Source organism: Esox lucius, chromosome 11 (assembly GCF_011004845.1).
Source record: "Esox lucius isolate fEsoLuc1 chromosome 11, fEsoLuc1.pri, whole genome shotgun sequence".
NCBI lineage: Eukaryota > Metazoa > Chordata > Actinopteri > Esociformes > Esocidae > Esox > Esox lucius.
Genome location: NC_047579.1, coordinates 20482961 through 20496835, shown reverse-complemented (window position 1 = coordinate 20496835; position 13875 = coordinate 20482961). Strand labels below are relative to the sequence as shown.

Here is a 13875-nt window from a genome sequence, read left to right as displayed (position 1 = left end):
AAAGGTGAATCTCCTCACAAGCTTTAATTTAACAGACTGCAGTAGGTTTTATAGCAGTTATTTGACTGTATATAGCTGCATCCATCCTTCCTTCAATTCTAACAGTCCATGCTGATGAGAAGCATTTCTACAGCATAACGCTGCCACCACCATGAACCGCAACAACAAAAGAAGGCAGCAGGGGGCTGAGAGTGGCCAGTATGCTAAAGAAACAAGGCAAGTCTAGTTCAGCTAGCCTGCAATAGTGTTGCCATCTCGACATTCGAACCCAGGCTGCCCACATGAAAGGCTGTCTCGTTAACCACTACACCACGGAGCAGTTAAATTACTGTGTGTCAGTATAGCCTCTTGTCTCTATCCTGAACAATCCTCTTTTGCCACTGGCCGTTATAATAGTTAATTGGCCATTTGTGAGTGACATTGATACAAAACTGAAAAAAAAAAGTTTACCTCCACCACAAATAGCGTCTATGTATGGCGTTTGCCACTGGCCGTTTTAACAGCATATTAGCCAGTAATAAGATTTACCGGTATGTACTAATTTACTGGAATATTTGTGACCAATTGCTAGCGAGTCTGCCAAAGCTATATAATTACATGGCATAAGAACATATTTTTTTCTTTCATGGCAAAACAACATACTTTCATTCGTGAATGACATTTATACAATAATTATCAATAAAGGCGACGATAACTAACTTTTTCATCAAGTGAAAAGACGAGAAAATTGGGGAATCTACCAGAAATTATTAATAAATGTTATTGCTCTCAATTGATTCAAACTTAAGTCTTCCACATGAGAGACACTGTCTTTAACCACTACGCCACGGCATTACATGTTTCAGCAGTCGCTTGAGGAGGCTGACTAATGTTTCATATTAAGTTTACCTCCACCATAACGTCTATGATTTGTATTGCTTTTGCCACGGGCAGTTTTAACAGCTTATTAGCCAGTAATAGGCTTACTAGTATCTACTAACTTCCCAGGAATAATCATAAGAATTGAGCAATTGCTAGCGAGACTGAAGATGAACCATGCCAGAAACAGTGGCAATATAACCGTATACAGTTTCAGTTAAGGCTTACTATAACGTAACTACTGTACGTAAAACCAGCAAATGTGTTTGTCTATCCTGACCCAAAACGCATGCAAGGATGCGTACTTTGAAAATCCAGCAGAAACATTCGCAATATAACCATAAACGATTTTATTTCAGGCTTACTATAATGTAGATACTAATGGTATTAGCCAGCAAAGTTTTTGTCTATACAGAATAATTCATAATGCGTACTTCACTTCGCCTGCAAGGTGAGGTATTTTTAAACTGAAATGAATGCACACGTGACACAAAAAGGCAATTTATTATTTTGGCTGGTAAAAAATATGCTTGGCTGGTAGATTTGTTCATCTACCAGTCCCCTTGGCAGGTGAGAAAAAAAGTTAGTTTCAGTCACTGAATGTGTATATAACATGCTAGCATTTGAAAACATTTAAAATAAATGGAAATTCACATCAACTTACAACTTCTAGAAGAGTCTGTAGGGCTTGAAAGTTGCCTTGAAGGTTGAGGGTCTGCTGGACCAGCATGATGACCTGAGCTGACTCCACAGCCAGGTAAAGCTCATGGTACTGCTCAATCTGTTGCACCCTTTTCTGGATCCACTGTTTGTTATCTGACTTGTCATTTCTGCACATTATATCCAACTCTTGCGCCAGTTCTTCATATTTTCCCTTATAGGCTTTGAAGAGGGTATCAACCTCTTCAAGACGAATGCTGCCATTTTTCAGGCATTTGTAGATCTCATCATATTCAGAGAAACAAGGCATAAAAATATCGCTATATACCTCGTTAAGGTCAAGGTAATCACGTGGTTCCTCCGGTTCTTCAATGTTATAGTGTTCGTCATAACTTTCTTTCCTGGCTAGGTCTATGGCCTGTTTCTCCCAACACATCTTGAAAATGAAGCTGTCTTTAAACATGTGCAAAACCTCTGCCATCTCTCTCACTTCGTTTTCAAGTTCAAAGAAGGTGACCACACCAGCTGACGGAGAAGGGAGCTGATCAAATGGATGAACCTCCATGAATTGGTCCAGTGTCATGTCCTCAATATTGGTCTGTAGTTTTGCTTCCAAGCCTCTTAACTCAACTGTGACAAAGTATGGGATAAAGTATGAAAATGATTAGGAACTCTGATTAGCCACAGACTAGCCACACAAAAATCTTCACAGAAAAGATTTGACTTCAGAAACAAACAGGTGACAATTTAAGGCCTTCTAATGCTAGCTATCATTAAGCCTTACTCTAGCCAGGCCTGATTATAATTTTTTTTATTGACTAGGGTTGGGTAACAGAGCTCTGACCAGGGCCTTAAATTATATTTTTGTTTCACCGGCCATTATGGCAGCTAGAATAAAAATGTAATACAAAAAGTATTCTGTATAATGATTCCTAAAGAAAACATGGATGTCAAGTAACAAGTAACATTGTTCATTACTACATTTCCAAATCTTGCAATCTTGATACTGTAATCCCTAATGTCTAATCTGAAGTCTTCACTAGCAGCTTAAGTTGAAATTTGAAAACCACCAAGCATGTGAACTGGAATATCACAGAAATAATTACTTAAGGAGCTTTTGGGCTAAAATTTACTTAAATTAACTTGCACTGGGAATAAATCTTTCAGCACTCCACTCCGATTGGCTACAATCAGTGTGCACATTGTTCCCCAGTTTGAAATACTACAGCTAATACATTAATTGTTTGATATACTTTGAAATCATCAATAGGACATTTTTCTAGTGCTATGAATCACAACTTGCATGAACCCATACTTGAATTTTATAGAACTTATTTGTCCCAAAAATAACCAAGAGAACCCTGTCTGACAAAGCACCAGTGTGGGTGGTGAAATAAACATCCTACCCCCCAGAGCTAAAAAAGGAGTTAATTTTAGAGCCTTACTCAGACACACACAAGCACACATACCATCAACACGATCTTGTAGTTTGCAGCTCATTGTAAACATGACTTCCAGAAGTTCTTTCTCATGGTAGACAGCTCTCACTTCTTCCTGCCTCCATTGTAGCAGCCTTTTTATTAGGGCGCAGTCCTTGTAGCCCTCTTTTTCCGAAAGGCAGTCTGCATCAAGATCACACACATTTTTGTAAGTGAACAGGAGGCACTAACATGATAAAAACAAGACGCCTTTTAGCAATTTTATGGAATACATTCCAAACCAACAAATTACTTCTGTTGTGAAATTGTGACAATTTCTGTAGAGCTTTTTATCAAATATCCCATTTGACAAATTTCTAAACCAAATTTCTTAAAAAGCTAGCTAAGTAATGTTATGGAAATTCTTGAACTAATGAACATTTGAGACATGTCTGCTTTTATATTACCTGGTATGTAACTCTGGACTTTGTTTGTGACAAACTTGTCTGCATATTATAAGAGGATCATTACGTATTCTGACCATTTGTTTTTTCTGCTTAAACCAATAAGGGTATCTGTCCTTTGTTCCTTAGGAATATGCCCCTTGGGGGAAGTAGGGGCAAACACAACAGTAAACACACAGGGCAGAAAGGATAAGGTGGGGGGACAGCCGGTCCTTTGGGTAAAACATGTGTGACATAAGACAGCTGGACAGCATCTTACCTGTAACTGTAATGTATTTACCTCAAAGATTCCTCAGAGGGTTATTTTGTAAGCTTTTGTGGTGCCAAGAGAATTTTGTCTCTCTACTTACTCCCTTAAGAATTTTTATCGATGGAATTACCATCACAGTAAAAAATATAAATTCTAAACACACAAAGCAAAAATTTCCATTACCTATTTTTAGCAGCTCTGTGAAAGTATCCCTCTTCTCCAAAATGATGTTGAGCAGTTTGATCCGGATGTTTCCGTGGATCAGTTGGTCAGCGATGGCGGTAAAGGATGAGATTGACACGGCAATTCGATCCCTAGCTTCATCAGACAGCTGCTCCATCAGCTTTTCGTCTATTCCTGAAACCTCATTATGATTAATATTACATTATGGGGTAGGAACAGCATAAAGAATAATTATTTTTTTAAATAAAATGTGACATAGGAGCTATAGGATATATATCGGCAATATATAGGATTGGACAGAATTCGTTTTCCCAAGGAAGCCATTTCTTAGATATAATAATGCTGTATACAGAAGTACACTCAATATAATATATACTCACCAACACAAACAGTTACAGGACTCTTTCGATTATAAACAATAAAAAGTTGCATTAAGATCACCAAAAACCCACCAAAAACATAAGCTCCAACAACCTCATCAGGACTGGATACCAACCGCAAAGACTTCCAGAAGAGAGGAGCCTTTGTTTCGCGCCCATATGCCAGCTAAAAACATCTAGCAATCGGAGCAGTGCTACAACTGCTAGAATAAATAAAATAAATGAAGTACAGTATGATGAACAAATTGATGTACCATATAGCTGGAATATGTTTTTGGCTGCCGTCCAGGAGAGTAAGTGTTGAAGGACCGCCTCCTCTTCTTCTTGGTAATCCCCACGATTGTTTCTTGGCCAGGACTTCTGGATGATGACCGAGATGAGTTTCCCAAACTTCCAGTTGAAATTGAAACGGTCAAAGAGTTTTCCCTCTGACTTGCTCTATGTGAGAAGAAAAAAAACATTGATGAGATTTATACAGTTGTTTCATAAACGGAAAACATACTTTGATTTATTAAATTATATTTAATGTGTGTTTAGGGTCAGTTTTGGGTTAGCGCTGTCTACTTACATTGCACAGTGAGGAGACAGCTTCCAGGGCACATTTCTCGATACTCATTGCCACAAAAGAGTGAGAATCCTTCAATTCCTCTATCTTGGAACAGTAGATTTCTAACTGATCAAAGGGAGACTCCTAGAAATGTGGAAAAGGTACGTCCAACAATAATTTAATGGATAAAAAAATGTCCATTATACTTGGTGTTTGTGTGTGCAAGCACAAGTTGTATACCTGTTGAAGTTTTCCCTCTAAGTCCCTAGTAAAAGTTTGTCTCCATTCCTTTGTGAACTCATCAGTGGGAAATTTCAGAGAGATTACATTGTTCCACATCTGTGAATAATGGGAAATCATAATTTGAAACAAAACATGGCACATTCAAATGTAAAAGGTTATGATTAGAATAAGTAGAAAAAATAACCATGTTCTCCTCACCTCTATTTCTTTGGTGATATGGACACTTAGGTACAAGGAGGTCACCCCCCTGCCCAACAATCGTTCTCGAAAGGCTTGGCTGATCCAGGATCTAACAATCACCATAGCCTCAGAGAGCAGCTCTTGTTCCTTGGCATACATGCAGTCTTTTTCAACATCCTTAGTTACCTTAAAAGAAATGCTACATTATTTCTGTAATTTTTCAGACACCGCCATGAAAGAGCGCTCAAACTCCGCAGACTTCAGCTGTCTGACTTCAACCCTTAATATGGACACTTGTTAAACCATCACAAAAAGTCCTGGTCTCAACAAGTTGGCGGGACCATCACTAAAGCGCAGGTACATCTCATTATGTAGCATGTTGTCCATCTTCTTTATAAATGGTGGGCTAAAATGTGTTGAGCACTTCAACGTAACTGACTAAAAGACGTATCTAATAGCTGTCTCAGGTCCCTCTGCATCAAAAATATAGTGAGAAATAATTTTGGAACATTTGATGTACTGAATCAATTTTAATGTAAAATTAGATATCATTTTATTTTAGCACCAACGTGTTGTGAAAACATTCTACAGTGAGGTTCCGGAAAGTAGAAGATCAGCTTATCAGAACACTATCATCTACAGACGAACACCATACAATCAGAGTTTGCTCACTGTATAACAAAGGCAAAGTCTAAATTAGCCATCACTCTATTGCTACCTTTGCTCCACATACCAGGGATTCAAAGGACCGGGCAAACTCGGATACAGAGACGACCAGATTCAAGCAGGCCACAGGAATTTCGGTGAAGGTCTGACTGTAAGATCTGACTCCATTGCAGATCTTCTCAAGCAGTTTGACCGCGGTTGCCAAGCACTGTCTGCCGTATTCCTCACTAAAACAGCTGTAACCCAAAGAAATAGGGATGTTTTAAGAGAACCATCTTCAAAGAAAAAAAGAAAAAACAAAATTAGTAACAGTAAGTCTATCACCTGTACTTTTCCTCGATGAGTAAGCTTTGGATATGTGTGAGAGTTTCTGACACATTCTGTAGGGGAGAAAAGAACAAACTATTAAAAAATAATAATAATTGTAACACTGAACACTCTATAATGCTTTTTTTAACAATTGGTTAATTGGATTGAATAGAGTTCGAAATGAGAGAGGGTACTGAAAGAACTGCAGGATGGATTCTGCAACCCACGTTGCAGCAGTAAATTGTGTGTTTCAGACTGTAACGTAATAAATTATATACAGAATGTTGGGTCACAAAGGTATAATCAAAGCAATTCCAGTTCTATACTATGTATGCCCAAGATTAAGCAGTACTATATTGACTTGTGTTGTGACAAAACTGTTTCATAAAAACGGTTACGGTCGCTTCGACAGGGACAACAGAGAGCCAGCAATTAAAGCTGAAGTCCCCCCTAGACAACCTCCCCCAGACTGTCCACCACAGATGTGCTGTCTGTACTGAGCTGGGTGAATGCACACAAGGCTGGTGGTCCTGATGGCGTCCCCGGGCGTGTGCTCAGAGCATGTACAGAGCAGCTGGCCGAGGTCTTTACTGACATTTTCAACATGTCACTGGCCCAGGAGATTGTCCGCAGGTGCTTCCAGACCACAACCATGGTGCCAGTGCCGAAGCAGTCGACTGTGTCAAGCCTGAATGACTTCCGACCGGTTGTCCTGCGATCATGAAGTGCTTCGAAAGACTAGTTCTGGCCCACCTGAAGTCCTGCCTCCCCTTAACACTGGATCCCTAACAGTTAGCCTGGTCAAACAGGTCTACAGAGGATGCCATCTCCACCGCTTTACACTCTGCCCTGACTCAACTGGACAAAACCAACACCTATGGGCAAATGCTATTCATAGACTTTAGCTCAGCATTCATCACTGTCATCCCCTCTAGGTTGGTCAACAAACTCCATGACTTGGGGATGTGGAATCTGACCATTAACAATTACAATGTGAATGTACATTTCATTGGAAGTGGATGTGCCTAGATAATGATAACAACAGAAACCTCTCTGTTTAGATTATCTCTCTGTAGGTTGCGCTCTGATAACCGCAGGAATGTTTACATTGACCATTTGGCATGAGGGTTACTGTCTTGGAAACCTGATCTTTGCTAGGTAGACACACCCTTCAATGTATATATCAGCTTATAACCAACATTACAGTGAGAAGAGATTGAGTGAGATGAGATTGAGGTTGTGTAAAGAAGACCGTAACCTCATGACCAAGACTTTCTAATGCTGCAATAAATAACTGAATTACTCTCTCCCTTGACAAACGGGTATGCGATAATTATTAAAACCACTATACGAAATGGCTGATTTCTAACAGGGATCAGCCACTCTCTCTGCAACTGGACTCTGGACTTCCTAACCAACAGACCCCAGTCTGTCAGGTTAGACAACTTCACCTCCTCCACCCTGATCCTGAACACTGGTGTTCCACAAGGCTGTGTGCTGAGCTCTCTCCTGTACTCCCTCTTCACCCACGACTCCTGTACACAGTTCCAACACCATTGTCAAGTTCGCAGATGACACCACGGTGGTAGGCCAGTGACAATGACAAGTCAGGCTACAGGGTGGAGGTCAAGTGCCTGGCAGCATGGTGCATTGACAACAACCTGGCCCTCAACGCAAAGAAGACCAAGGAGATCATTGTGGATTACAGGAAGTCTAAAGGCAGCAGTCACGCTCCAGCTCTCATCAATGTCACCGAGGTGGAGTGTGTGTCCAGCTTCAAATTCCTGGGTGTCCACATCTCCGAGGACCTCTCCTGGACATTCAACACCTCAACCCTGGTCAAAAAGGCATGGCAGCACCTATCACTTTTTGAGGAGGCTGAAAAAGGCCAGTCTGTCTTCCCAGATCTTTCAGAACTTCTACCACTGCACAATCGAGAGCATTCTGACAAACAGTGCCACAGTGTGGTTTGGCGGATGCTCTGTGGATGACCGGAAGGCCTTGCAGCGGGGGGTGAAAAACGCCCAGCACATCACTGTGCCCAGCTCACAGCCATCGTAGACCTCCCGCGCAAGCGGTGTCTGCGTAGGGCGCAAGGAATCAGAGACCCTTCACATCCATGCTACATGCCAACTGTTTGCCCTCCTACCATCAGGCAGGCAGTACAGGTCTCATCGTTGCCGCACCAGCAGGCTCAGGAACTGTTTCTTTCCATCTACTGTAACCCATCACTAACCATACCCACCCGCCCACCTCTGAGTACTGCCTCTCAGGGACCTTGTTGCACTACTCCCTTTATGTCTCTTACTTATTAGACTTTGCAAGGCAGTCAATAAAAAAACTATAATAACATCAAAACATAATATATTTTGTTTCACACCAAGCACTATCCAGAAGCTTTACACACACTGTCAGATGGGAAACCAGTGCTGTAGTGGTTTTCAAACTGCTCTTTAGGAAACCACTCCACACTTTGAACCATTCCAAAATGTCACTGATTAAGTGAATCAGGTAAACCAGATTTGAGCTAAAACAAAATGGCAGTGTCACTAAGGAGTGATGTGAGATCCACTGATCTAGCTCACCCACCTGGTTGTTGGTATAGCTGATATCCTGAGGTGCCTTCATGGTAAACAAGTTGAGCATGTCCAGCAGTTCCACGTTGAGGAGGTCGCTGCATTCCACCAGGTCTTCAATGGTCATCAAATACATCCAGGACCGGACCAGCAGTCGGTCCACCTCCACCAAATGACCAGAATTTTTCATGATATTCAACGTCGCTCTAAAAATGATCAAATATTAAGAGGGATATTAGAGACCACCAACTCAATTTAAATGAAATTGAAATGTATTGTCTATACTGTATATTCATAAAGCATTCAGAGCCCTTCTCTTAATCCACATGTTTGTTACATTACAGTCTTACTTTTAAATGGATCAAATTATAATTTTTCCTCATCAGTCCACAAACAATACCCCATGTGTTGTTTATAGTAACTCTTTTGTGAACTGTTATGGAAATTCTTGAACTGATGTATACTGAGTCCTATACATGTATAAATGGGTTAGTAGTTAAACGTACTGAGTCCCCATGTTAAGATAAGAAAAGGAATGTAGGAGAGGGGGATCTGGTGTTTAGGGTCATTATTGACTGGTATCAGTAGATTATAGGGTGGCTCATATATCTATTGTTTGTCCAGATGATGTAAGACCTCTTAGGGGGTGAAGAGGTTACCCATGTGGGGGAGGACAGCCCACATTTTGGGTAAAACCTATGTGACACAAGACAGATGTGCAGCATCTTACCACACCCCTTTTTCCCTTTAAGTACTGATGATTGTCCTGTATTAATTTAGAGACTCCTCAGATTATTATTCTGTAAGCGTTTGGTTTGCAAAAAAACTTTTAATTGTGCCAAGAGAATTTTGTCTCTGTACTTACTCCTTTAAATGTTCTGATCGATGGAATTACCATCACAGAACATAGATCCTGTGTACAGATTGTTATTGAATTTCCTGTTATAGTGTTCTTCGGATTATTGTTATAATGTCATTTGGATCCCTGATATATTTTTTTAAGAATATTAATTTGAAATTATAGTACACACCCTGGAAAGTATGTAATCTTCAAGACATTTATAGTACAATATAGGATTCATGGTTTACTCAATGAGTCGCGATGGCTAGTTGTCCAGGCCCTGTTGCAGAAAAGTAGCCCCAAACCATAAAGGCACCACCTCAAAGCTTAGCATGAGGTTATTCTGTTTAAAGGCAGTGTTTTGTTTTCGCCCAAAAACTCCATCCTTGACTGGTCTTCCCGGAGCACATTGTTTTAGTCATTTTGATTGTGCCAAGAGAGGCCATTAGATCCCTTGATGTTACCATGGAGTGCTTAGACAATTCTATGAGCTTCTTTCAATCAGCACTTGGTCTGAATTAGTTGGGACAACCTGTCGTATGTAGACTGCCAGTGATCTGGAACATTTTCCATTTGTAGATAATCCGTAGGATAGTGAAATGATGTAGTTCGGATTTGCTTGGAAATGGTTATGCAGCCCCACCCGGACACGTGGGCATCTACAATCTTTCATCTAAGGGCCTTGGATATGTGTTTTCAACCTTAGCATGATGTTTTACAACACATTCATATGGTTAAGACCAAAGTAGACCAGGTTTGTAATCATCATGGAAGGTTTGACCCACACCAAAGCACTGTAATGACTTTCAAATGAGTTACACCTGGTCTAATTTTAGCCATTTCATGTGATTGTAATGGTAGGGGGTTATTCATCTTTTGCGCATGAGAAAATGTATTAATGTGCCCAAATACAAAAACAATAAAGCTTCCAGGGGGTTTTCTTCTTTCTTTTTATAGGGATGCACTGATACCACATCTTTTTTCAGTAAAACCAGAACAGAAACCAGGCAAACCTATTACAGCCAGAGCATGATTAGAAAGGATGAATGTTATTGTCCCTGGCTGGTTTTGATCAGCGATTTTCTATGTGGCAGTCTGTCTTTAACCATTATGCTATTTAAACAGCGGGAACGCTACTTTTACCCCACCCATTACATTATTTGCTGAAATAACGTGGGCAACAAAACACTTATTAATGGAACTAAAGTGTACTTTTGTACAAAGATTATTATAGATGGTCGTCCATACAATAACAGGTGAATAGCTAACCACTAAACTATATGAACTACGAGGAAATCAGAAGCATTGGCTGAATCTCGGATCGCATACTACAAGTACCTACTTCGCGGACGATGGTGAAGTACGTACTGTTTTGTATATAGTAAGTTAGTATGCCAGTATTGTGCCCGATTGGGACATACTACCTCTTCAGAAAATTGCGTCTCGACATTAGATAATTTTGTCACACATTAACATCACTCCAAGTTTGAATATTTAGCTAGACACCATTAATAATTGTGTTAAACTGACTAACATTTCTTATTAAGTTCACAAATAGCATCTATGAACTGTATGGCTTTTATTAGCCAGTAATTGGCCTACTAGTATCTACTAACTTATTACTTGGAATAGTCATAACAATTGAGCAATTGTTAGCATGACTGAAGATTAACTTTACACTGCAAAAGCAATTTCATTATATGGCATAACAATGTTTTCTTTTCATTCGTGAATGACATTGATACAATAACTATCAATATTGGTGACGATAACTCACGTTTTTGAAAGTGAAAACATGAGAGAATCCTGGAAAGCCCCCCTCTTTTAATGTGGAACGGGTTGCGATCTACTGTATATTACCCCAAAAGCATGCACAGATGAAAATCCACCAGAAATAGTCGCAGTATAACCATAAACTGTTTTATTTTAGGTTTTCTACAACGTAGCTACTGTAACTGGCAAAGTTTTTGTCTATCCTGAAGAAATCCTAATGCATAATTTGTTTTTGACAGTGGCAAAGCTCCAACACCGTTCCCCTGCATGGCAATCCGTGTCTCTAACCACTACGCCATAAGGGGTTGTCAGTCACTCACTCACTCAGTAAGAGACATTTGCTCTTCTTGGCCGGCTCTGCTTACGCGGTCCGGCAAATATATAACGTATGATTTTACTTTTGTACATTATATATATTTAAGAATGGACAATCAACACACACTGATGAGCCAAAACATTATGACCACTCAAAGGTGAAGCAAATAACAGTGATGGTGATGCACTGTGGGAAGACGACAAGCCGGTAGAGGAAGTGTGATGCTCTGGGCCATGTTCTGCATGGAAACCCTGGATCCAAGCATTCATGTAGACATCAATTTGACACGTGCCACCTACCTAAACAGCGTTGCAGACCAGTTACACCCCTTCATGGCAAAGGTATTCCCTGATGGCAGTGGTCTCTTTCAGCAGGATAATGCACCCTGCCACATCACACATATTGTTCGAGAATGGTTTGAGGAACATGATGAAGAGCTCAAGGTGTTGCCCTGGCCTCCAAATTCCCCAGATCTCCATCTGTTTGGGCATCTGTGGGATGTGCTGGACCAACAAGTCTGATCCACAACAGATCCAAATTACAGGACTTGAAGGATCGGCAATTAATGTCTTGGTGCCAGATAACACAGGACACCTTCAGGAGTCCATGCCTTGGTGGGTCGGCACTGTTTTGGCAGCATGCGGAGGACCGACAGCATATTAGGCAGGTGGTCATAATGGTCTGGCTCATTAGTGTATAATAAAACCCAGGCAGGAAAACTGGGAAGTTTACGATCCTCTGTGGTATGTGACCAAATTCACTATGATTGGGGAAAGGGTTAAGTACTGTACCTCCTGTCCTGGCTGGACAGTGTCATGTTACTGGGTTTGATGCCTTGGAGGCCTGCCCAGGACTGCTCGTTCTTGACGGTGACAATGGTAGATATGGGTGTGAACGGTTTACAAGATCCCTTAAGGAGGTGGAGCAGAGGGAGCACCAGAATCCATCGGGGCATTCCCTCCAACTTCACCTTGTGGATCAGATTAACCAACATTTCCTGCAAGCTGGCGAGGAGAAAAATACAACCGTTTATTTCTCACTCCAAACAAAAAAACTATTTAAAGAAAATGATTTTACAAGATATTAACTAATGTTTAACAGTTTGACATATGAGAAAATATCTATTATCTTAAAACAATGAACATACAGCTCGGGAAAAAAATCAACCTTTTTCTTTCTTTTCCAAAAAAGTTGAAAAGGAAAGTTTTGAGTGAGGAACAGCAGCGTTAAATTTTCAGTGGTCTCTTAATTTTAACCCTTCTGTTCCTCACTCAAAACCTTCCTTTTCGACTATTTGGGAAAGGAAAGGAAAGAAAAAGGTGCAGTGGTCTCTTCATTTTTTCCGGTGCTGTATGATGGTCATAGTGCCTGAAATAAGAAGAAAAAAAAGCACGCACCAAAACAAAAGTAACTCACTTTTTAAGCCCTGAGACAGCTTTGGCAAAGTCATCCCAGTAGCGCAGAAAGTTGTCCTTGGGTAGCTTGGGCAGGCACAGGGCGGTGCAGAGCCGGTTGAGCTCTCCATTGTCTAGCCTGATGGTGTACTGGCTACACACATACAGCATGACCACAGCTGCCCGCAAGGAGTCCTGGATGAAGGAGCTCTTCACCTCGCCCTCCTTCTTCAGCTGAGGCACCACGTTGTCCAGCATGAACTGCTTCAGCAGCTTCCTCACCTAGGGGAGGCAGAGTGAACATTATTATTCAGGTCGGGACACGGTAGGGTCTAGGCAAGGGTGAACAGGTGGTTCATTAAGCAGGACTCTGGATGGTGGAGAGGGATTCTGGGATTGGGATAGGTGGGGTACTTCACTCACATCTTTTTCTGCGTAATCTAAGGAACACCACTTTTTCTCCTTCTCCTCATAGACAAACGGGTTGCCGTATATCTGGAAAAATTGATTCAGCTGACTGAGGAAACTCCTGAGGTTAATATCTGTCCAGGTACTGAGGAGGTCAAAGATACTCTCAAGCATGATATTTCCAGCAATTTCTCTGCCTTCAATGACACTTTTCCTTTGTTCGGGCCAAAAAACTTCTTTCAGCTTCTTCATCATGTTCTTAGATGGCTCAACACAGATGATGTCATCATACTGATGCCAGTCCCCTGAAACCAAACAAAACTAGTGTTCAATATCTGAATTCATTACAGACTATTTTCTCATATACAACATATAAGACCGTGTTTGCTTAAAATGCAAACGGCTGATC

At 40.8% G+C, this 13875-nt stretch overlaps 1 protein-coding gene across 3 annotated transcripts in view; it reads right to left on the bottom strand.

Annotated features, from left to right (window-relative positions):
* The window catches only part of rnf213a (ring finger protein 213a), a 59580-nt gene that overhangs the window by 36538 nt on the left and 9167 nt on the right, over positions 1-13875 (bottom strand). For 2 of the 3 annotated variants that reach the window (XM_020051021.2, XM_020051022.2), the window contains exons 8-20: positions 13482-13771; positions 13081-13340; positions 12456-12668; positions 8748-8940; positions 6174-6229; positions 5902-6085; positions 5202-5369; positions 5001-5099; positions 4782-4904; positions 4468-4651; positions 3834-4007; positions 2988-3140; positions 1523-2148 (exon numbers count right to left, since the gene is read on the bottom strand). In XM_020051021.2, the coding sequence (XP_019906580.2) occupies positions 1523-2148; positions 2988-3140; positions 3834-4007; positions 4468-4651; positions 4782-4904; positions 5001-5099; positions 5202-5369; positions 5902-6085; positions 6174-6229; positions 8748-8940; positions 12456-12668; positions 13081-13340; positions 13482-13771 (2723 nt within the window). The remainder of the gene's footprint in view (positions 1-1522; positions 2149-2987; positions 3141-3833; positions 4008-4467; positions 4652-4781; positions 4905-5000; positions 5100-5201; positions 5370-5901; positions 6086-6173; positions 6230-8747; positions 8941-12455; positions 12669-13080; positions 13341-13481; positions 13772-13875) is intronic. The other variant, XM_010874277.4, reaches the window with a different exon arrangement.